This window comes from Equus przewalskii, chromosome 18 (genome assembly GCF_037783145.1).
Source record: "Equus przewalskii isolate Varuska chromosome 18, EquPr2, whole genome shotgun sequence".
NCBI lineage: Eukaryota > Metazoa > Chordata > Mammalia > Perissodactyla > Equidae > Equus > Equus przewalskii.
This window is the reverse complement of record NC_091848.1, coordinates 28,595,291-28,621,012: the sequence shown is the minus strand read 5'-3', so window position 1 is coordinate 28,621,012 and position 25,722 is coordinate 28,595,291. Positions and strand designations below refer to the sequence as shown.

Below are 25,722 nucleotides of genomic sequence, written 5' to 3'. Positions count from 1 at the left end.
AAACTAGCCAATCCTAAACTGTTGACCCTGCCTTGCCTTGCTATTCCTGTGGAAACTGCAGTAAAGACCATGGTCTAAGTTCTCTCCTAGTTCCTACCCTTTCTGCCTCCTGACTGACACTGATATCTTCCCCTGTGGCCCTGTGTGGCATGTGGTGACCCCCTTTCTGGGACTTGTGAGTACAATAAACTTCCTTCCACACCTTGTTCTTGTGTCCTCCTATGGCCACACTGATTTCATCACACCCTGTTCAACATTTACATTCCTAGAACAGTGTGTTTACAAGGTCTCTATGTTTTAAGTGTAGTGTTCTAATAGTAACTCTAACTAGACTGTGAAAGATAAGTGTATTATAATTCCTAGAGCAGTGCTTCTCAGTCTAGGGTGATTTTGCCCACAGGGCACATTTGGCAATGTCTGGGGACATTTTTGATCGTCATAACAGAGGCAAGGTGTGACTGGCATCCAGAGCGTAGAGGCCAGAGTTGCTGCTAAACATCCTACAACACTCAGAACAGCTTCCCACACCAAAGAGTTGTCCTGACAAAAAAGTAAATAGTGCTGAGGTTGAGAAACTCCGCCCTAAGGCCACCACAAAACTATAAAACATCATAGCTAAAAAGCCAATAAATACATTAAAATTGAATTATGAAGAATACATAAATAATTTTTAAAAGATTGAAAAGAGGACTGAGGAATAAAAAAATAGAAGAGGGAAATGCAAAACAAATAATAGGTAGCCTTAACTTCAATCATATCAAAATTACATAAGATGTGAAGGGACTAAACATTCCTATTAAAAGGCAGAGATTACCAGAATGGATTAAAAGCATGACCCAATTATGTGATATCTACAAGAAATGTACTTTGAATGCAAAGACATAGATGGTAATGGGTGAAAAAAAAAGATATACAGTGCAAAAGTAAGATAAAAATGCCTGAGTGGCTAATAGCAGATATGAAATAGACTTGTCAAGACATATTGCCAGAGATAAAGAGGAACACCGCATAATAAAAAAAGATTCGATTCATCAGGAAGACATAACAATCATAAATGTGTACGCATCTAATAAATAGACTCTCAAAATGTATGAAGTGAAAAATCATAAAATTAAAGAGACAAGAATATCCCATAATGATAGTAGATTCTAATATTCCTCTCTCAGTAACTGATAAAAAACTAGACAAAAATCAATAGAAGCATAGATAGTCTAAACAACACTATCAAACACAATGAATTAATTGATATTTATGGAAAACTACACACAAAATAATTATCAATGCTCATGATACATTCACAAAGACATACTATATAGTTCAATCGATCAAATGTCAATATATTTACAATGATTAAAATCAAAGATATGTCCTCTAAATGAAAATTCAGTACTTTTAAAATATCTGGGAAAACTCAACTTATCTGTAAATTTGTCAATACAACTTCTAAAGTATTCATGGGTCAAAGAAGAAATCATAAGAAAAATTAGGAGATATTTCTAACTGAATGATAATACAAGCTCAGCCTATCAAAGTCTGTGATAAACAGTGAAAGCAGTGCTTAGAAGGAAATTTATAGCTTTAAATGCTCATGTTAGAAAAGAAGAAAGGCAAAAATTCAGTGCCCTTGGGTTCCAAATTAAAAAGTTGAAAAAAGGAACAGCAAAGTAAACCAAAGGTACATAGAAGAAAGGAAAAAATAAAGAGCAAAAATCAACTAAATAGAAATCAGACAACAGTGAAAATTAGCAAAATGCAAAGCATATTCTTGTTAAAACAGAGAAAATTGATAGGTTCATCAAGAGAAAAAAGAGAAAATGCAGATCACCAATATCAGGAAAGAAAGAAGGTATCACTAAATATAGATTTAAAGACACAATAGTGGAATACTAACAACTTTATGCTTTCAAATACAATTTAAATAAACTTAACAAATTCCTTGAAAAATACCATTTACCAATGTCAACACAAAATCAAACAAAAAGTATAAGTAACCCAATATTTATAAAACAAATTAACTTTATTATCAAAAACTATCCCACAAAGAAATCTCAGGCCCAGAAGATTTCCCTTATAAATTCTATCAGACATTCAAGGAAGAGATAACACCACTCAGATACAAAATCTTTTAGAAAATAAAAGAGGAGAGAATACTTTCCAACTTGTTTTATGAGGCCAGCATAACCCACATACTGAAACCTGGCAAAGACGTTATGAAAGAATTAAAATAAAAGACCAATCTGTCTCATGAACATAGACACAAAACTCCTTAAAAAAATATTAGCAAACTGAATGCAGCAATGTATAAAAGGGATAATGCCCCATGACTAAATGTGTTTATCTTAGGAATGCAAGGTTGATTTAATGTTTTAAAATCCTAATAAAAATAAGATTTTTTAAAATTAGGCAAGCTGATGGAAAAATACATATGCATAAATAAACAAATTCTAAAAAAAAAGAAGGTTAATAAGAAGGGAGTAACTCTATCTGATATTAAAACATAATAAAAGGTTATAATAATTGAAACCATTTTGTACTTTAATAAATACATGAATGGAATGCAGAATCCAGAAATAGGCACAAACACACATGGTAATGTATATATGATAGAGAAGAAAGAATGGAGTATTGAACAGATGATGTTGAAAACTCTAACCTGCCATCCGAATAAAAAATAAAGCTGATTGCACATATTTCTCCTTACTTAAAGTAATTCCAGATGAAACATAAATTTAACTATTTTTAAAAATAAAATTATAAAAACACTGGAAGAAAACTTGGAAATATCTTTTATGATTTCAATGTGGAGAAAGACTTTCTCAAAAAGAAATAAACTTAAAAACTTTGAAAGATTGATAAATTTGACAGCCTAAAACTCAAAGAGTGAGTCATAAATAGACAGTTCACAGAAAAATAAATAAATGGCATTCTAACATAAGAAAAACATCTTTAACTTTCTTCAAATTCTACCACTGGAAAGAAAACAAAAGTAAGATATTTTTCTTTATCTCACTGGCAAAGCAAGAGTTTGATAACACGCAATGTTTCTGAGGATGTGTGAAAAAGGATGCATAAAGTGGTGTCACCTATGTAGAAGGCAAGATGGCAATATCAGTTAAAATTCACATGACTTTTGATCTAATAAATGAATTTTGATCTAATAATTCCACTTACGGAAATTTGCACTACAGATACATTTTCACATTTGTGCAAAGTCCTACAGACAAGAATATTTAGAGCAGCATTGTTTAAAAATAAAAAATTTTAAAAGTAAAAATAAAGATCCATTGATGAAGGGCCGGATACATAGAATAGGCTTAAAAGGGAATATTCTGCACTATTAAAAAGACGGAGGTTGATCTATACAGGATTATAGAATAAAATCTCCAAGGTCTATCACTGGGTAAAACAGCTTGAGGCAAAAGAGTTTACAACATGTGTACCCATTGGCTAAAATAATTTGTGATGAATGTGTGTGTAGACACATACTTACAAATGTGTATAAACACACATATATACATCAAAGACATTTTCATTTGTATATATTTATAGACTATTTCTTAAAAAAAAATGAAACTGCTGACTATCACCTATGGAGATAATTCTGGAGAACTGAGAGTCGGAGGTGGGAGAGACATTTCCTGAAAATAAACATTTTTGTGATGTTTAAATATATGATTACCATGTGCATATATTATTGAAAAACTCTACCAGTTCAAAAAGATAGTGAGCTAAATCAATCTGTCAAAGCAAGTTAGTGAACTGGATCAATTAATTGCATTGATGAAAAAAGTAAATAAAAAATGTCTTAGGGCTGGCCCCGTGGCTGAGTGGTTGGGTTCTCGTGCTCTGCTGCAGGTGGCCCAGTGTTTCGTTGGTTCGAATCCTGGGCATGGACATGGCACTGCTCATCAGGCCACGCTGAGGCGGCGTTCCACATGCCACAACAAAGAATATGCAACTATGCACCGGGGTGGGGGTGGGGAGTGCGGTGTTTGGGGAGAAAAAGGAAAAAAATTTTAAAAATCTTAAAAAAAAAATGTCTTTGATTTGGTATGCTTTATGTAAGGAAAACCAATCACTTGATCAAGCTGTGGTTTAGAAAGATTTTTCAGTTCTTTTTCTGTGCCAGGCCCAATGCCAGGTGCTTAAGTGACCCCCCCAAAAAAAAGCACCTGCCCTCAAGGTGCTCACAGTTCAGTGGGAAGAACCCACATTCAGAGGCTCAGAGAAAGATTGCTGTCCTTCTGGCTTAGATCTAAAATGTCTAGGAAAGGCAGTTCCTTCTGAGACCATTACCAGAACTTAGTTTAACAAGTCCCCTTTGTAGACCCCCGCCAGGTCTCTTGGTAACTGTCAACATCTCTGAGACAGCTGATGTCCCCTCCACTAAACTTCCAGGGAAGATCCCAAAGAGACTTCTTTTAAGAAGAGCTATTAGCCATCGTGGATTAAACTTTTCAGAATAATTGATGGACAGAAAACTGTCCATTAAACTTTACGGAATAATTTCAATTCCAAAGGCTTTACACTTTTTCCTACCTCCACTCCTTTGGTTGTGCCATTCCTTCTGTTTGGAATATTCTGAAACTTTTGTTCTCCTTCTTTGGCTAACTCCTACTAACATCAAATGTTGGCTCAAGTGCCTCTCTAGGAAAGCTTCTCTGATTCTCTGCCACATGAATTAGGTTGAGGGCCTTTCCTCCATGCTCCTGCAGCTCTTTACACCTTACATTCAACCATTTACTTGTCAGGTTCTCATATTAAAGTACAAATATACTTAACGTTGTATCCCTGGTGTCCGACATAGAAGAGGAACTCAATGATTGTTGGATGGGCTCAACTGTAGAGCTTCAGTGTTCCCCCCTGGGTTCTCCCAGCTTACAGTCCTGAACTGACTTTGTGACTGATCTCCCTACATGCCCTGCCCCTACTGCACCACTTTTCCAAGTCTAAGACATCATACTCACTTGTCCAGTGACATCCTAGGGAACGCAAACTTGCCCAGGCAGACGCGATAGACAGCGCTCAGGGGAATGTGCTGCAACTGCACACAGCTGAGCATGATAAAGTCATATTTGCAGATCAAGAGAGTCTTGTCTGTGACCAGCAAAATCCTCTCCTTCTCATTGTTCCAGTGGTCTATCCTGCAGGAATCATCACAGAGAAGAAAAGTTGATGGCATAATCTTTCCAAGTTTAAGATAATGGCATTCACTGAAACATCTCTACTAAAACAGAAGATAGTAAGGTTTGATCACCTCAGAAGAAAGAGGGGCTGAGGAATACCTAACGCCATCCCCTTTCTCTCAGTCCAGCCCCGTGAACAAGGGAGGAGGGAAAGTGGAAGGTCACAGGGATACGTCTTATGACCACAGAGCTCAGAGATGATTACCCATGACGGGATCCATTAGGGGAGTAGCAAGTTTGCATCATGTTGGCTGTCAACTGATTCATGCTCCTCCACATCTTCTCAGTTCTTAGGAAAACTTCATGGAGCAGATCTTCTTCCAAGGATATCAAAAACATCTCTTTGTTCTAATTCAATCTGTACCACAAACTTTACTCACTATTCTTTAGCTTCTGCTAACCTCCAAAGGTTGAATTGCTGACTGGAGATAAAATCGAGACTTGAACACAAGTTCACTGACCCCCAAGCCACTACTATTTCAGCTCATTCTATCATATCCTTGTGGTATAAATATAGTGAAGCAAGTGAAGTGGGATTCTTATGAGCCAAGGACAAAGTAGACACTAGATACATGTTACTGAGTTGATTTGCTTCAGACTTGAGAGCCTTTTAGGGCGTGCATGGAAAATTCTGACTGAGAGTTAAGATTCTCTCCAACAGAGAGAACAAGAAGAGATTGATTAAAACAATGGCTTCTGGTCAAAAGAAAGTGAGCAGGATCTGTAATTCCTCTTGCCCTCAGCAGTTTTGCTGTCTGTCTACTATAGCCTTTAGGATATAGAACTTCATGACTTTTATCAGAATTGTTTTAGTATATGTTTTGTTTTCCCTAAAAGACTGAAAAGGATGATTTGTGACTGATTCATATCTGAATCCACACTACACAGAATCGTCTGATGTACAGACAGTACAGGCTTTGCACTCCCATCCATTCTCACACAGTAACCACAGGGCTATTTTTAAAGTACAAACCGAATCATATCACTCCCCTGTTCACTTTATTAAGTAGCATCCCTTTGATCTTAGGATCAAATCCAAGCTATGTAACATAGACTGCAGGTCCCTATATGGCCTGGCCTCTGCCCAGCATCATCTCATAGCAGGCTGAGAACACTCATTGTCCAAGTCATGGTTCAAATGCCTTGTTCAAACAGGATTTCTTAAACTCCTATATAAACTTGACCCCCTATTACACTCTCTCAGAGCATCCTGATCCGTTTTCCTTTGTGGCACTTATCACTGTGTGTGAGAAGAAGTGATATGTAAAATGTTTAGCAACAGGTACCATGTGAACACTGACTGACCAATACAGAGGATAGGGTGATGCTCATGAGTAGGGGCTGAGTGTCATCTTTACATGTAAATGTGTGTGTGTGTGTGTGTGTGTGTTCCATGAAGGCAGAGACTGTGAATGCTGGGCTACTCTATCCAGTTCCTGTCAAACAGCCTGCTCTAAATAAACGTCTATTGAGTGAATAAATGAGTGCCAGTCATCACCATTTTGGAGGCCTTTGGGCTGGGCAAGGGCCAGGTCTGGAAACTTCGAGCTGTATCACTTACTAGCTCTGTAAGACTGGACATTTCATCTGTCTATGGTTCTTGTTCATGTCTGTAAAATGGAGACAATACTAGTACTCATCTCATAAGTTTGGGGAGAGGATTAAGGGAAATTATTCTCAATCAATGCTCTATAAACTAGCTGTTATTATCACTGGCAGGGACCTAAGTCATTGAGTAATTTTGGGTGACCCAAATATATGCCATTCCTCAGTGTAGTCTAAAGTCAGACAGCCAAGAGACAGTTAGCAGGTAAGTCAATGGGAGGAGGAAAAAGAGGAGATGTGAAGGGGAGAAAAAAGGAGATGAAGAAGAGAGAAAGAGGGAGAAGTCAAAGAAGGAAGAAAAGAAGGATGCGATCTGAGATGGTTGATGGAGGTCTTGTGTCTGCCAGCCATTGTGTATGCAAAAGTATTAGCTCTACATTTCCCCATGACTCTTTGAAGAAAGTCACATCTAAAGTCACTCAGCTAGAACACAATACTAGAGTTAGTGGGAGAGTGCAAGAGATCTGGTTTAAATCTTGGTTCTATGGTTTCCATCCATTCCAACAACACCGTGATACTCAACTCCTACTCCACTGAGACCAGGAGAGAATTCTTGATAATCTGTTTAACAGTCTCCGTTTTAGTCAGAAAGAGACAGGAACTCTGAAATGTCTTATCAGATATCTACATAAATTCCTCTAAATAGATTGCATCTACTTAGCAGCAAGTTATAAGCTGCTGCCTAATAAACCAGACTTGTTTTTAGTCTAAAAAAACCACAGCTTTTGGTTGAATGGTTTTACTGAAAATGTCAGCACTCCATAATGAGATTTATTTTAAAAGGTAAAGGATTCTGGAAAAAAAGAATTCTTTTTAGGAACACAGAGTGCTCTGCTTGACACAGACTCTGCATAATTTACATGTCGGGAAAGTCTGAATTCAGGCAAACACACAGGCCTATAAATAGTTTGGGGCCACCATCTCTAGCTCCTGGGTGGTATATTTATTTATTTAGACTTCAATCACACCTTTTTTCCCAAGTAACTCATGGAGAAAACATTGAATTTCATATTTCTAATATTAATATAATTAAAGTTTGGTTGGCAATAATATCCACAACAAATACAGGAGCAGGAGTAACAATAATATACTGTGTTCGTACAGCTCCTGGAGCTTTACAAAGCCCTTGAATAAGGATGCCCCCGTTTAATCCTCACAACAACCCTTTCGACTAGATGTTATTACCCTTATTTTAAAGACAAGGAAACGAAGGTCCAGAGATCCCTAAAATGACTTGCCCAATGTTTTGAACCCAGCAAGCAGTAGTGCAGAGATCTGAAACAGGAATCAATCGAGACACCAAATCCAGCCGTAGTGTCGGTTTTCTTCCCAGTCCCTCCCTCCTCCAAGTGGAGGACCCTACAGTGTGGAGTGAAAATATGGTAAAAGCCACGTCTAGAAGGAGCTGATGTGATGATGTATTCTTCTCCTGGCACTGTTCTCTCTGCCAACAACACTCATGACAGTCCCTCACAAACGTTGTCCTCTTCCAGTGTTCCCCATCTGGGGCAAAAACCCTCCTTCCATTCAGTTATGTGAGCTAGAGACTTAAGAGTCATTCTGGACTCGTCCCATTTCCTCACTTCCTGTGCCAAGTCCTAAACATTTTACTCCCAAAATCTCTCTCAAAGTCCCTACTTCTCTCCATCTCAAGCCTCACCATCCTAATCCAGTCTTCTGTATCTCCTGCCTGGACTGTTGCAGTCACCCTCTCACCAGGCTTGGGCTTCTAGTCACCAAGACCTAGTTTGCCTACATCTACTCTTATTCCCTTCCAACCTCATCACCATACTGCACTGAAGTAGACTTTTCAGAAAAACAAATCGGGCCTTCACCTCCCCACTCCAGCTTCAAACACTCCAATAGTTCCCCACAGCTCTTACAAGAAATGACAGAAATTCTTCACCTGGTCTACCAGGCTCTTCAGGGTCAAGCTTTACCTATCTCTTTCACCTCCTCTCGGGCTCGGACTCTCCACTCCATTCTCCTTGATTGTCTTTCAGTTTCTTGTACTCACTGTGCCCACTCCTACTAAAGGGACTTTGCACATGCTCTTCCCTCTGCTGGCAATGTTTTTCCTGATCTTTTTCACCTAGTTAACTCCTACAGTGCTGAGCTCAATTACTTCTTACACTGGCTAGTTTTCCCAGACCTCTGTGACTTCTTCTTTTCTTTCCAATATATAGTTTCATAGCACTTCACATTTCTCCTTCACAGTACTCACCCAAGATGCAATTTTACAGTTATTTCTATGATTACTTCATTAATGTTTATCTCTTCTCCTATGCGGTAAACTCCACAAAGACAGAGTTAGGGTGTGTCTTAGCATTCTTAGCATTGTGTCTCCAAGGTTGTGTAGGTATCCAAAAAATATTTCTGAAATGAACTAGTGAAGAATTACCAATCTTTGTGCTGCGCAAGCTGTATGCCTTGCCTCATACTGCTTGCAGAATCCTATCCTCTGGTTTACACATTGAAATACTCCTCCCCAAAAGAGCACGTTTTCAAGAAATAATCAGTAACACTGGGAAAATGTTCATGCGATAAGAGCGAGAAAGAGCAGGATACAATATACTACCTTCAATATACTTCCAATTTCGTAACAACAACAAAAGGATGCATAGATCAAAATATTAATACTGATTATTTCTGAGTGGTGGGATTTTAAATGACTTTCATTTCTTTTCATGCTTTTGTTAGCTAGAGCTTAATTTTTTTGATAGTGAACATTCTACTTTTATGATAAAAAAGATAATTTTAAAAATGAAAAAAATATCATCCCTCCTTCACATACCCAGCTTAAATCTTATCTGTTTCACAGAGGCTTCCCCTCACCTCCTCACCCCCGAGGGGATGTCATCTTTCTTTCCTTTAAATACTTGCAAGTCTCTATCAGTGTCCCGGTTAGGGCCTTCATCACAACCTTCTCTATATTACGGTGATTTCTATATTTGTCCTATTGTTCCCCCAACATTTGAGGAGAGACCCTCTGGTGGAGAGGTGGTGCCTTAGTCATGTCTGGGACCCTTTACTGTGCCAGCACAGAGTCAAAGAAAGCAGGGTCTTAGCAAGTGAGTAGAGCATGGAATTAAAAAACTAGAACCTAAGATTCTCCCTTCTGGTGTGGGGGTCCGGTTCTCCTAGCAGAAGATTTGCTGCATCTCCTCTTGCCCCCTCTGTTCCTCAGCACCAGAGTCATTTCACTATTTGAGGGAGAAGGGGCCCTACCCTCCAACATAAGGGGGGACCTAGGAGCTCTGTGCAATTCGCAGTTTCCTCAGATGACAACAGTTTCGCCAGCAGAGGGCAACAGCGAACTAGCAATGACAGGTAGGACCCAGCAGAGAAAGTTTCCAAGACCCCCACCCGCTTACTCAAACCATCCCAGATGCCTTCTCAGTGGCCCCAGACCTATGCCTAACAATACTTTCAGTTGTTCATTTAAGGCTGTGTCAAATCAGTTTGTAGTTTAGAAATGATTTTCCTCCAAAGAAGATTTTTTTCTAATAATATTCCCCCCACACCCATGCACACATGCACACATACAAACACCGTTCAGTAGAGACATCTTCCCTGATGCTGACTACAATGACTATACCTGATTTACAGACCAATCTTCTTTCATGTACCCCTCCAGCCTCTGAGCAAAGCCCAGCCCTTGAAAGAGGAAGACAGTACCTTGGCTAGCCAGGAATCGGCAACCCAAGAGGAAAACACTGAATCATTCATTCCACACATATTCGCTGAGCACCCACTGTGTTCCAGGCCCTGAAGAGAATCCAATTTTGGTTTGCTCTTCAAACACAAACAGATGAAAAATGCATGGCATTGCAGCAAAGCAATTTCCCTCCCCCTGAGTTAAGTGAAGTCTTAAAAAACCTTTAGCTAAATAATCTACATGCAATTCTCTACTTACTCTTTCCCTGGGCCGCTCCAATTTGTTTAAAATAGGGGACCCTCCAAGTAACCACAATATTCTAATAAAAACCTGACATCCACAAACCTTCCCTGGTCCCAGGTCCCCTGAATTGACTTCCTGTGGTTCATTTTTTCTCCCCATCACCACATGCAGCCAGTCACATACCAGGTGCTGTGCTAGCTACTGGGAGTACCAAAAAGAGCATGCTGCTCTTAAGGAATACATAGGTCTCTAAGATGTGAGGTGAAACCATGTAGGGAAGAGCTAATATGGCACCCAACGGCCTGAAGAGGCTTGATAATGGTAACACAAGTCCACAGACTCAGCTCTCCAGATTCCCAGTCCATTGGCCACAGGGATGAGGAACAGGAGCCCCAGGCATCTGTCATTTGATGCCCTTGAACAAGATTCTCTTATCAACACTTCATTTCTTGCTATTTGGTGAACGCCTCCGTGTTAGAAAAGCACAAATTGCAAAGTACAAATGATTCTTTGGAATGGACACAAAAAAGGCCCCAGGAGTACTTATTTACTTCAACACTTCTTTACCGTGTACTACTATAGGACAGAGTGTCCCCATAAAACATAGACAGGACGGACCTGAGAATATCCATTTGTGTATCCACAAAGACTATTGTTTTCCTAGGTGAGAGAAGTCCTATCATGGAGTTTCATATTGTTTCAGCTGATTGCCAAAAAAACAATTGTCGATTTTTCCCTTGGAAAACAAAGAGGTTTGTGGGTTCTGAAAATATAATAAAAATTATAAACAATCAGTCTTAGTTGGGAAATAATACATATATATAATTTATATATATATTTAGGTGTGTGTATGTATATATGTATGTGTATATATATATGAATGTGTACATGTATATATATGCCAGGTCTGAAGCTTCTGAGATCTACATGTACTTATGAATAATTCTGCCATGCATTTTTCGTAGATTACAACAGAAACCTTTATTGACTGTGGGTCTTCTCTGGATCAGGTACTGTGCCAGATGCTATGTACATGTTACTTCTTTTCATCCTCACCAAACAATCTTGATGAATACAGGTGAGGAAGCTGAGGCTCAGGGAGGTGTTATGGACTGAACATTTGTTCCCCCCCAAATTCATATGTTAAAGCCCTAACCCCTCAATGTGGTGGTGCTAAGAGGTGGGGCCTTTGGAATGTGATCAGGATTCAGTGAGGTCATGAGGGCGGAGCTCCCATGATAGGATTAGTGCTCATATAAGAAGAGACATCCTCTCTTCAGGATGTGAGGACACAGTGAGAAAGCAAGCCAGGAAGAGAACGCTCACCAAAAACTGGATCTGTAGGCATCTTGCTTTTGGACTTCCCAGTCTCCAGAACTGGGAGAGACAAATGTCCATTGTTTAAGCCACCAAGTCTATGGTATTCTGTTATAGCCCCCTGAGCTGACTAATACGGGAGGTTAACTTGTTCTAAGTAACAAAGCCAGGATTCATCCAAAGTATGTTTCACTTTAAGCCATTGAGCTCTCTACTTTACCAAACCACCATCCACTAGGAAGGTAATGAAATCTCTCCATGTAATCAATAAATATTGCTGAATATCTGTAGCATAGCAAAGACATTATGTAAGTGTTCAGACTGTGAACTCCTCTACAATTGTCCCTGTCATTAAGAAGCTTATAATCCAATGTGGGAGAAGATAAGTAAACCAAATATGATGGTATAGAGTGACAAACAATAAGAAGGAAACTTGCTTACAATGCTATGGAAATCTTGACTAATGGTTAACATTTATTTAGTGCTTACTTTGTATGAGTTTTTGCTCTAAGTGCTTCATATGGATTACTTCATTTATGCTCATAGCAACCCTGAGGAAGGTAGTGTCATTATCCCCATTTTCCAGATGAGCAGCTAGAGCATAAAAAATTTAAATAACCTGCCCAGAGTGATCCAGCCAGAAGTTCTGGAACTGCAGTTCAAACTGAGGCAGTCTGCCTCCAGAGTCCACATTTTTAATTAACTACTTTGCTTTACTGAAAGGCATCTAAAACCAACTTGGAAGTCAGGCAAGGCTCTAGGTGAAGCATTCAGGAAGGCTTTGAAGGTTGAGCAGAGAAATTAGTTTTATACAGAGGGAGCTGCATGTACAGGGACGTGTTCAGGATGACGTTAGATGAAACATGTTTGCACAGTATGTAAATGAAAACCATGGAGAGCACCCATGAAGCTCCTGATTCAGGATTGCTGAGATGGGATCCCAGGCGTCTATACCCTTTTATGTCTGATAAGAGGTTAATATCTACAATATATAAACAACTCATACAACTAAATAACAGCAAAAAACAAACAATAAAAACAAATTTTTTAAACAATCCAATTAAAAAATAGGCAGAGGATATGAACAGACATTTCTCCAAAGGTAAACAGATGGCCAACAGGCACATGAAAAGATGCTCAACATCACTAATTATTAGGGAAATGCAAGTCAAAACCACAATGAGATATCACCTCATGCCCGTCAGAATGGTTATGATTAAAAAGAAAAGAAATAACAAGCATTGGAGAGGACATGGAGAAAAGGGAACACTCGTACATCGCTGGTGGGAATGTAAACTGGTGCAGCCACCATGGAAAATAGTATGGAGATTCCTCAAAAAAATGAAGACCAGAGCTACTATATGATCTAACAATGCCACTTCTGGGTACTTAACAAAGAACACAGAAACACTAATTGGAAAAGATATATGCATTCCTAGGTTCATTGCAGCATTATTCACAATGCCCAAGACTTGGAAACAACCTAGGTGCCCATCACTGAATGGATAAAGATGCAGTACATATTTACAATGGAATACTACTCAGCCATAGAAAAGATGAAATCTTGCCATTTGCAACAACATGGATGGACCTTGAGGGCATTATGCTAAGCAAAATAAGTCAGACAGACAAAGCCAAATACTGTATGATCTCACTCATATGTGGAAGATAAAAAGCAACGACAAACAAACACACAGATATAGAGAATAGATTGGTGGTTATCAGAGGGGTTGTAGGCAGGGGGGAGGGTGAAAGGGGTAAAAGGGCACATATGTACAGTATGTACAGTGGTAAACGGCAATTAGACTGGGTGGTGCACATAGACAGAAATTGAAATATAATGACGTACACTTGAAATTTATATAATGTTATAAACCAATGTTACCTCAATAAAAATAAACAAAAATATTTTAAAAATTAAAAATAAAAGCAACCCAAAAACGAAGACATCTTCTGGAGCTGATATAGAAATTTGAGTTATATCTGGAAGCTTTCAGCCACCCAGGTGGGCCTTCTTTGAGCCTAGACCCAAAGAATTTTTATGTGGCACTGGAAGATTTGTGGATTTACCCAACATTTCAAATTGGAATGCTTCAGAGTATTTCCAAGGAGTGCTTTTCCAATCCAAATAATTAATCCTGACCACCCTCACTTTGTCAAAATTTCTCTAAACTCCAGGAATGAACCTCTTCTGCTTCCTATTCCCCTAGACAGGATAACTGAGACCAGAGAGCATCACTACAGCATGTCATGGTCCCAATCTTGTCCTGGCACAGAGAAACTGCTTTGTGAGTGCTAATTTCTTTTTTTATGTCCCCTCCCTGAAGACAAACTGTACTTGACTGTCAGTTTTGTCAAGACTCCTAGGAACTTAAGATTCACTTTAACCACAAAACAGTCTTTATTTCATTTTGTGTTTCAAGTGCTAGGTTCCTGAGCAGCAGTGTAGCCTATCACGCTGGCCTGTGGACAGAGATGCAGCTCTGACCCTTCCTAACTGTGAGATCTTGCAAATGTTACTTATCCTTTCTAAGATTCATTTTCCACACCTCCAAAATGAAAATAATAATAGTATATAGCTTATGGGGTTGTGAATTTAAGAAAGAGTGCATATAGAACACTTAGTAAAATATAAAATATGCAATTACTGTTAGCTATCAATATGATGATGATGATGATGAAGAACTCTTCTAAATCCCTTTTAAACACTTTCGCAACATTTATTGAAGTAACAAATAAACTAATGAACAGGTAATTGAAGTAAAGCCACTTAAAAAGAAATCTTCAAGCCTATGACAGTTTTTGGATAAACAAAATATTTCTATTTCAATTTCCTAGAACTTAAAAGGGTACTCATTAGTTCCACATATGTCAGACAAGTTTTTGTCTGTTTATCTGTTTGTTTGTCTGACACAGCTGGATGCATTTTCATTATGTTGGATCTTATATCTGAGTTACTCTAAAAAATATAGACCATGCGAATTTGTAGATGGCAGCTGTGGGAGACCTTAGAAGACACTAGGAGTAGTTGAAACAAAGACCAAACAGGACACCCATAGACTGTCGATTGCAGGAGTCATGTCACACTCATTTAGACACCCTGGCCGGAGAAGCCAGCAGTGGATTAAAAAATGAGCCCACAGCCCAGTGGCACAGTGGTTAAGTGGGCACGTTCCATTTCAGCAGCCCAGGGTTTGCCGGTGCAGATCCCGGGTGCAGACATGGCACAACTCAGCAAGCCATGCTGTGGTAGGTGTCCCATATATAAAGTAGAGGAAGATGGGCATGGATGTTAGCTCAGGGCCAGTCTTCCTCAGCAAAAAGAGGAGGATTAGCAGCAGATGCTAGCTCACAGCTAATCTTCCTCAAAAAAAATAAATAAAAGAGCCCAAGTCAGAAGTCACAAGGCAGCAGCTAAGGAATATTGCTCAAAGTCAAGTCATTGATTTGCAATTGAACTTATTCTCTCTAAGTGGCATAAAGGAGGTATTTTTTTAGAAAAACAATGCCAGGTAACCAGTGCAGAAATAATCCCACCTAATGATCTAACAAATGTTTATTGAGCAATTATTATACTCCAGGCTGTATTGGTATAGTGGTGAATAAAATAAGCTCCTGTTGTAGGAGGGGACACGGACAAAAGGGCACAGATGCATAAATATAGAGACCTAGATATAAGGGAGACAGGTGAATCCCTGTAGGAGTAGTATCTAGGTGAAGTGAAGAGCTAGTGCAAAGGCCCTGAAATGGGATCCATCACGTTTCATTAAACAGCAAGGAAGCCAGTGTGACCAAAGCAAAAGGGGCAAGGAGGAGAGTGGAGGGAGATTTAAACAGAAGCCATATCACAGGCCGAACAACCACAGTTTCTTTGCGATTTAGGAATGTTTTTCACATTAAATGGTTATTATCCTCCACTTTACAGATGGAGGAAACGCACCTCAATAAAGTGACATCTGTCTAGCACTAAGTGACAAAGCCAAGGCCAGAATCCAGCTCTTCTGACCCCCAGCCCAGGACATATACGTTCCATCTGGCTGCTTCTCCCACTTATTTCCCTACGCAGCCAGGCAACTTTGCTCTCCCTACAACACTACCATCAGAAAGAGGATATTTTAAAAGCTACACAAAAGACAAGACTCTGGACACATGCTATCCTTCTCTCTTTCCCACAAAATGACTGAAAAGCTGTTGTAGAGCTCAAGTCCTCCACAGCACACCAGGAGCCAACAAGGGCCCCACCCGCTGAGTGGCTTTCTCCTCCCCTGAAGTCACTTCAGGGGATCCACTTGATCAGAAGCCAAGGAAGCTGGCAGGAGAACAAGGCCTAATTCTGAGGAGGTGGCAGAGAGGGAAGAACAAAGGGACAAGATACAACAAATACGCATATCTCCCCACCTCCATTGTTGTGTTTTTTAAAATAGGAGAGATGTCTGCTTACTGTACTGTTGGTTACAGATCTCTGGGTATAGGAGACACAGCCCAGATCAGGCAAGCCCAAGAAGAGAAGATGGGTTATCAAAACACTCTGAGGAATCCCACAGAAATCCAAGAACAGGAACCATACACGGCTGGGCTTTATGATACCTGGAAAGTCACAGGAATGAAAGCTACTCTCTCAGAGGCTGTCTCTATCATTTCTGTGTGTGTCTATACACCTCACCTGTCTCCCTTGACTGGTGTGCTCCTTTTGCTCACTGCCAAAGTTTATTTCTCTTTAATTCCACCTTGCCTATGACCTTTAATTCTTTCCTTCATCCTGACTCTACATGAATTTTCGGATCTGCTCTCATAGCTAACTGGCCTCTATAGCTGTGTATCTCCCAGTTCACATTCTCCAGATAGAAAATTCTTTTCATCCAAATCATTCCTCTGAGCTGTCTTTTTGGGTCACAGGCCAGCTGATGGATGAGCCCCTATCTGACCAATCAGTGATGGCCAGAGGCTGAAGTTACAGAGCAGAAAATAGGAATTGCCAGTGAGGTTCACTTTGTTGTTCTTTTTCAGGATTATTTTAGCTATGCTAATTACTTTGTCTTTCCATAAAAATTTTGGAAGAATCTTGTCTTAGCTACAAAAAATCTTGCTGATAATTTGAAAGGAATTATGTAAACCTGTATATCAAATTTGGGGAGACTTGGTATCATTACTATATTGGGTCTTCCAATCTATGAACATGGTATTTCTCTCCATTTATTTAAATTTTCTTTGATTTCTTTCATCAGCATTCTGTAGCTTTCAGCATGCAAGTTCTATACATATTTTATTAGATTTACACTTAAATATTTCTTCTTTGAGTGATTATAAATGTTACTGCATTTTTAATATATTTTTACTTCTTTAATGCTAGTGTATAGAAATACAATTGATTTTCATATGTTGATCTTGTACCCTGCAACCTTGCTAAACTTATTTATTAGTTCTGGGAATTCTTTTGTAGATTCTTGGAATTTTCTACAAAGACTCATGCCATCTATAATTAGGGACAATTTTTATTTCTTTCTTTCTGATCCATATGCCCTTTACTTCCTTTTCTTGTCTTATTGTGCTGGCTAAAACTTCCAGTGCTATGCTGAATAGTGGTAGTGAGAGAGGACACCTGTGCCTTGTTCCTGATCTTAGGGGGAAAACACTAGTCTTTTCCCAATAGCATGATGTTAACTGTAGGTTTTATGTAGATGTTCTTTATCAAATTGAAAAAGTTCCCCTTCTGTTATTTTTCTGAGAGTTTTTATCATGAATGAGTGTGTTGAAATTTGTCAAATGCTTTCTCAGCATCAATTGATCTGATCGTGTAATTTTTCTTCTTCAGCCTGTTACTATGGTGGATTACACTGATTAGTTTTCCAACACCGAACCAGCCTTGCATCCCTGGAACAAACTCCACTTGGTCATGGTATATAGTTATTTTTATATATTAATGAATTCTATTTGCTGACATTTTGTTAAGAACTTTTGTGTTTATATTCCTGAGGGATATTGGTTTGTAGTTTTAGTTTTGTAATGTCTTTGTCTGGATTCAGTGTCAGGTTAGTACTGGCTTTAGAGAATGAGCTGGGAAGTTTGCCCTCCTCTTCTATTTCCTTGAAAAGATTATGTAAATTGGTGTTCATTCTTCTCTAAACATTTAATAAGTTTCTCCAGTGAAACAATCTGGGCCTGGAGATTTCTTTTTTGGGCGTTTTTAATTACAAATTCAATTTCCTTATTGTTATAGGGCTATTCAAATGATCCATTTCATATTGGGTGAGTTGTGGTAGTTTTTGCGTTTTGAAGAATTGGTCCATTTCATCTAAGTTGTCAAGTTTATGTATGTAGAGTTGTTAGCTGTAATCACTTATTGTCTCTTTGTTGTTTGCAGCGTCTGTAGTGATATACCCTTTTTCATTCCTAATACCGGGATTTTGTGTCTTCTCTCTTGTTTTCTTTGTCAGTCTTGCTAAAAGCTTGTCAATTTTATTGAACTTTTCAGAGATCCAGCTTTTTGCTTCATTAATTTTCTCTATTGTTTTTGGGGTATTTTTCACTGATGTCTACTCTTTATTATTTCCTTCCTTCTGCTCACTTTGAGTTGGTTCATTCTTCTTTTTCAAGTTTCTTAAAGCAGGAGCTTAGACTATTGTTTTAAGACTTTTCCTCAATTGATTTGAGCACTTTTTCTTTAGTGCTATAAATTTCTCTCTCAGGACCTCTTTAACTGTATTCCAGCATTTCGATATATTGTATTTTTATTTGCGTTCGGTTCGTTGTACTTTTTATTTCCTTTGAAACTTCCTCTTTGATCACTGGAAGTTTCTAAGTGTTTAGAGATTTTCCTGTTATCTTTCTGTACTGATTTCTCGTTTGATTTCATTGTAGTCAAAGAACATACTCTGTACGATTTCAATTCCTTTAAAATTTGGTGAGGTTTGTTTTGTGGCTCAGGATATGTTGGATCTTGGTATATGTTCTGTGGATGCTCGAACAAAATGTGTATTCTTCTGTTACTGGGTAAAGTGTTCTACAAATGTTGATTGGTTCCTGTTGGTGGTATTGAGTTCTTTTAAATCTTTGCTGACTTTCTGCCTATTTGTCATATCAATTATTGAGAGAATGGTATTGAAGTCTTTAACCATAATCATGGATTTGTCTATTTCTCCTTTCAGTTCTATCTGTTTTTATTTCACACATTTTGCACTTCTGTTGTTTGGTGCATAACCTTTTAGGATTGCTCTGTCCTTTTGGTGGATTGACCCTTGTATCATTACACAATTCCTTCTCTGTCCCTGGTAGTTTTCTTTGCTCAGGAATCTACAGTTTTATTCATTCACAAAGCACAGCATTTCAAAAGCCACAGCAATTCTTAAAGTTTCTGGTTCTTTCTACTAAACAGACCAGTGGAAGCACAGACCCCCTCCTCTAGACATTGATTACTCCTCCTAGACCCCTCCTATCTTCCCTACAGCAGGGCAATTTGAGGCAACCTAGGGACTCCATTGAGTGGAGACAATTTACTGCTTGTGAATCAGGCAGCATGTTTATTCATAAGAGTCTGTAATTGTTGTTTTTATAACAGCTGTAGTGGCCTAAATGTGTTGATAGCCTCAATATTAAGACTGAGTTCTTATTTATTTTCTTTAATAAAACCTACATTGGCAGGCCTCTAAACAATCAAGATTAAGTTTAAATTATTGGGAAATTATTTCCAGAGCCTCTTGCCTTTCTGAAAATGTCAACACTCTATTTGATATCTTTCAGTAACCCAAGAAAGAAATGCCTATAATGGTCATGAAGGAAACATCAAGGCAGTGCTGTGGCGTAAATGGTAAATACATTCTAAAATAATAATAATGAATTATGATGCCTTGATTTTATTTCCTTGCTATAAATTCTCCAACCATGACTGATTTCAAGATCCAAGGTGAGGTCACTGGACATGTAGTTGGAAGAGATGCACATGTTTGGCTCTCATGAGTGGGAGCACCCACCACACACCACAGCATCAAAGGAATGAAGAGGGCCAGTGTAAGGCAATGGAGGGTGGCAAATTGTTGGCAAACTGGGAACACGCACCCTATCTAAAAGCATTCAAATGGCCTGTGGAGCTCTAATCTGACTCTAGAAAAAGATATGACCCAAACTCCTTAGCATGGCATTCAAAATTATTGACTTTCTGGTTCCTTTCTGCCTTTCCAGCTCTTGTTTCTTGTTCTCTCACTCTTGATCACTGTAATCCAGCCACACTGAACAGTGTGTGGTTCCCTGAGCCTAAGTCTGTTACTCTGAACATATTCTTCTCTCTTCCTGGAATGTTTTCTTTCCCATAATATCTTCTTGGAAATTTCTCTTTCTTCTTTAATCCTGCATTCCCCCTTTACGTAACTCCATAATATAGATACAGTAAGTTCTGTGCTCCTATGGAATCACTTGCAGGACCTTATGTCAGGATTTATCATACTCTGTTGCGACTTTAGTTACATGTCCTTCTTCAGATGACTCAGAGCTCCTTGAAGACAGACATCTTGTCTTATTTCCCTCTGTATTTTTTTTTTTAAAGATTGGCACCTGAGCTAAAACCTATTGCCAGTCTTCTTTTTTTCTCTTCTTCTTCTTCTTTCAAAGCCCCCCAGTACATAGTTGTATATTCCAGTTGTGAGTGCCTCTGGTTGTGCTATGTGGGATGCTGCCTCAGCACGGCCTGATGAGCACTGCCATGTCCGCGCCCAGGATCCAAACCAGCGAAACCCTGGGCCACCGAAGCTGAGCATGCAAACTTAACCACTTGGCCATGGGGCCGGCCCCTCCCTCTGTATTTTTATTACTTAGGGCAGAGTCTGGCTTATGGAAGGAGCTCGGTAAATTCATAAATGAATGTACGAATGAGTGAATATGAATAAATAATAATGATAAAATCCAACTCTCATGTGGCACATACCATGGGGCAAAAAGTGTTGTAAGCATTCTACATATGTTAAGTAATTTAATCCTTCAGTTAATAATCCTCTTTACATGCCCATGTATGGAACTGGGCAATTTAACTGCCTCAGACTTTTTTCACTTCTTTGCTCTTTCTGACTCCTCCCTAATTGGTAGCAGTCTTGGGAAAACAAACACTTCCAAGTACATTTGTGACTGCAGTAACTAAATGCCCTCACTGTCCTATAATTCAGGTCACTCAGGGACCATTAGCTACCTGGATGAGGCTGCTGCCAAGGGGAATTTATAGAGAAAAGCAATGTGTTTAATTAAGTGGTTGTCGAAAACACCTACCCAGTATAAATGGAATCTGGCAACAGAGGTGCTTTTGTTGCTGCCAGAGTCCTGCCACAGGTCATTAACATCTTGATAGATTTGAGGCACTTCTCAGCCCGAGTGTTTTCACCCAAGGACAGAGGAAGTCTTGCTGGGCTTTGAGCTGCCTGGAGGCCCAGGGAAATGGAGGCAGGATTCGATGGATGGACCCTGCAAGTGTCAGTGAAGGGCTTCAAATGGCAGATGACTCTTCTAGAATTAAATTGAAGCCAAGTCCACTATAGGTTCTCAGCCCCTATCATGGACCAGACACTGTACTGAGAGCACTGGGAGGTGGGCAGAGATGGGCTTGGACAAAGTGAATCACAATCGGGCCTTGCCTCAAGGAATACGTTCCTCACAATGTGCACAATGAACTCCACTATGTGGTGTGATGGGAGCACAAAGAAGGGAGAGAAGATTATTCTGGTTGAATTAATGTGGAAAGTCTTCATGGACATAACATTCGTGAAGGACAGGAAAGGTCTGGATGAACAGAAAGGAGAGAGAGGAATACAAAATACAGCAAATTGAGTGAGTACAATCACGAGGTCAAGGCACCGTGTCAGGAACTTTGGGGAACATCAGGCAGTTCAATTTGACTGATAGAATTTGTAAATGGGCATAATAATAAATAAGGCTGGAGAGGAAAATTCAGTCCACGATATGCAGGGTCTTAAAGATACAACAGAAGAGCATAGAAGCAGTGAGGACCCACTGAAGTCCTTGGACCACAAGCACCAGAGTGATCTGGACAAGTGCTTCTCAAATTTCAGCGTATATAGGAATCAATAGGGAATCTGGTGAAAATGCAGATTCAGGTTCAGTACGTCTAGGGTGGGTCCTGAGCATCAGCATTGCTAACAAGTTCCTAAGTGATGTTGGTGCTGCTGATTCCAAGTTCACATTTTGAGTAGCAAGGGTCTAAAATAGATGGAAGTATGCAAAAATGAATGGGATTGGGTAGGAGATATATTTCAGAATGTGAACTTTTAATTTGCATCGTATGTTTATTATTCTTCACTAAAAGGATTAGAAATCCCTGATTTCCAGGGGATTTTTTAGGCCTTTTTATTTTTTAATTCTAAGTGGCAATATTTTTCCTTATAGAAGTAGTTCAGCACTCCTTGTGACATAATTAGACTGTGACAAGATAAAGTATGATTGGCCTTACCCCATCAGTGACATGCTCCCTCCCCTACAGGTATCTGACTTTTGAGTTGATTCTGGGAAAAGACTCAAGTCAAATGAACAGCAAAGGGCAGGAAAGATCTGGAGAGGAAAAGAGGAAAAGGTCTCTGAACCTGTCCAGTGAATCTCTGACCTTCGTCCCAGCAAACAACAGACAATCAACAAAGAAACCAGACACAGGCACAAAGATCATTTAACCAATTTAAACTGCAGTGCTCGCTGTGTCGGGAGATGAAAAATCACAAAAGCCAGCAACAGCAGTGCTGTGAGAAGACAACTAGGCTGCTAGGGAGGTCCCGTGGAGTCAAGCCCTCCTGTGACCCTTAATAAGTGGTTGCTCTTAGACAGGTCATTTAATCTCTGAGTTTCTTCACCCATAAAATAAAGCCAATAGTTCCTCCTTGCCTTCTCCTGTGGGTCTGTTTGAGGCTCAAATGTGAAAGCGATCACATGCAGTGCTGCTCTGGGGATCCGTGTACTCCAGAGAGGCTCACTGTGCCTGGAAAGTAGTTCCCAGTTGCCTGTTCCTCAACATTCCTTCGTCTCCAAGGATGCTGTTCTTTTATTTTAACATCCAGGATAGAATTTTCTTCTGGAGAATCCATCTAAATTAAGGAGAGATGCTCTACACACTTCCACTTAACCCACCAAGCCCAAGAAACAGAACTCTGAGTTTAGCCAACATATTTCTGCCAGAGGAACCAAAAGCTACAATTTAATAAGAGGCATACAGGGAATCTTTGCACAATAGCGAAAGGACTGTTTTAGCAAAGTCAGGACAGCATAATACATTGGAGCCCGACCCCTGCTACTTTAGAGCTGAGTTACTCTTCTGAGCCTTGATTTCCTCATCTGTAAACTGGAGGAAGATTCATCCTGAGCTAACATCTGTGCCAATCTTCCTCTATTTTGAATGTGGGTTGCTGCCACAGCATGGCCACCAATGAGTGGGGTAGGTCCATGCCTGGGAACTGAACCCGGGCCACTGAAGCAGAATGCACCAAACTTAATTATTAGGCCATGGGACTGGCCCCAAGAAGATCACTTTTTAAACTACAAAGTGTTATAGAAATATTACTTATCTTTTATCAAAAAATAAATGGAGAATGCCTTGTATATTTTCATTTCTCTTTCTGATCGTCAAGTCTTATTCTGCCCCACTGGTAAATATCCCTTACTTGGTGCTTCATTTTTTTTTTTTTTTAAAGACTGGCACCTGCGCTAACATCTGTTGACAATTTTTTTTTCTTCTCCCCACAGCCTCCCAATACATAGTTGTATATTCTAGTTGTGAGTGCCTCTGGTTGTGCTGTATGGGATGCTGCCTCAACATGACATGATGAGCCCAGAATGGCAAAACCCTGTGCCACTGAAGCAGAGCATGCAAACTTAACCACTCGGCCACAGGGCCGGCCCTGGTGCTTCAATTTTAAAAGAACAATATAAGCCCTTAAATTTAAGTTTGTGTAGCCATGGACAGTTTGGAAAGTAATTGTCCAATAATAGGTGAATGATTGAGTAACTTTACAAAGCTACATGAAAGCCAGGAAAAATACGAGAAAAAACCTAAGAGAACTGCCATTTAGAGATCATTAAAATTATATGTATTATAACTATATAATGGGAAATGCATGGAAAGCACTTATCATAACACTTGGTACAATTTAAGTACTCAATAAATGTTATCTATTAATATTATAATAATCTTTGGCCAAAAAAATGCACGGAGAAAAGCTGGAATGATATATACCAAAAATTAACAGGGGTCGTGCTTCTTTCAAGAGCTAAATTTCTAATGGACTAAAGAATGTATTAAAACAAACTCACTAACTAAAAAGAAAATGGCAAAACCTACTCAAGTTCACCCGGCTACATTGATTGTAAATAGCAGATCCAGGATCTTCCGACTCTGACAGAAGTCTTCTGATTCCAAATTTGGGACTTTTTTCTATGACACCAGGCTGAGTCCTAGACCTCACTTTCATTCTGCTATCTATATGTTCAACGTAGATAGTTAACGGAATTTGCGCATTTATTATACCAACGTCCTAGGATAGAAACCTAGGTGGGTTTAGGGGAAAGCAGACAATGAAATATACTGTAGATATTTTCCACAAAGATGAAGGGTGAGAGTTACTTGATTTCAGCCACTAGAGGCGAGTCCTCTTGTTTGAATGAGAGGAATAAGAACAACAATCCTCCACCAGCACTCCACACTAATATGTGTGGAGGGAAGAGCCCGTCTCCTCCCACCTCCTTAACCACAATAGACAAAAACATCTTCAGTACATTCTACTGAAGAGCCACTTCATTGCCATCATGTCACGCTTTTTCAGACTCCATAAAATGTCAAGATGTTCTCCCTGGTGCTGGCTTAATAGATCGCTTCTAAAAGGGTACACACAATTTCTTTAAAAATTCCTTTCCCAAAAGGGCCAAGAAAGACACTAAGAGGAGGAGACAAACACTGTCATGTCTTGATAGCTGTGGAGGCATACAAAGTTTCTGGATGGGCTGCGCTGGGCTGGGCTGGAGGCGTGGGTCCTAACTGGAGTCTCCTAGGCTATTCTTTATGGTTTCAGCTAAGTGGGATCTAGCTGGAGTTGATGATTACTCTCTCCAGATCTCCTTTTGGCTTCCCTGTCCATCCTCCTCACATCCTCCACTTAAGTGCTTTCAAATCCATTTTTCTAATTTTACTGCACAATATATCTGTATAAATGTAGAACATCACAAATCAGCTCGCCTGAACTAAGTCAGGTGACATCCCATGGAAAATGCCTTTACTGACAATCAAGTTTATGCTCTTAGCTTCTATAGAATGCAAGGCTATAAGAAACAAATAGGTCAAGATTTCTGTCTCCTTTTTTTGGTGAGGAAGATTGGCCCTGAGCTAACATCTGTGCCAGTCCCCCTCTATTTTGTATGTGGGATGCTGCCACAGCATGGCTTGATAAGCGGTGTGCATGTCTGCACCCAGGATCTGAACCTGTGAACCCTGGACTGCCAAAGCAGAGCACATGAACTTAACCACTACACCACCAGGCCGGCCCAAGAATACTGTCCCTTTTGAAAAACCACTTATGAAGACAGTATCTGGACATACTGTAAAACCATCTATTCAACATCTCCATGTGGATGCTCTATGGACACCTCAGACTCATTTTTTCCCAAAAATGTACTCAACAAGTTCTTTAAGAAGTAAATGACAAGATTATTGGGAGAATTAAGTGAGATTGTGTGCACAAAGTT

General features: G+C 39.5%; 1 protein-coding gene across 2 annotated transcripts in view; it reads right to left on the bottom strand.

The window, feature by feature from the left end:
- Positions 1-25,722, bottom strand: part of TPRG1 (tumor protein p63 regulated 1) — a 199,357-nt gene that overhangs the window by 63,669 nt on the left and 109,966 nt on the right. For both annotated transcript variants that reach the window (XM_070582519.1, XM_070582518.1), the window contains exon 4: positions 4,968-5,144. In XM_070582519.1, coding sequence (XP_070438620.1) covers positions 4,968-5,144 — 177 coding nt within the window. The remainder of the gene's footprint in view (positions 1-4,967; positions 5,145-25,722) is intronic.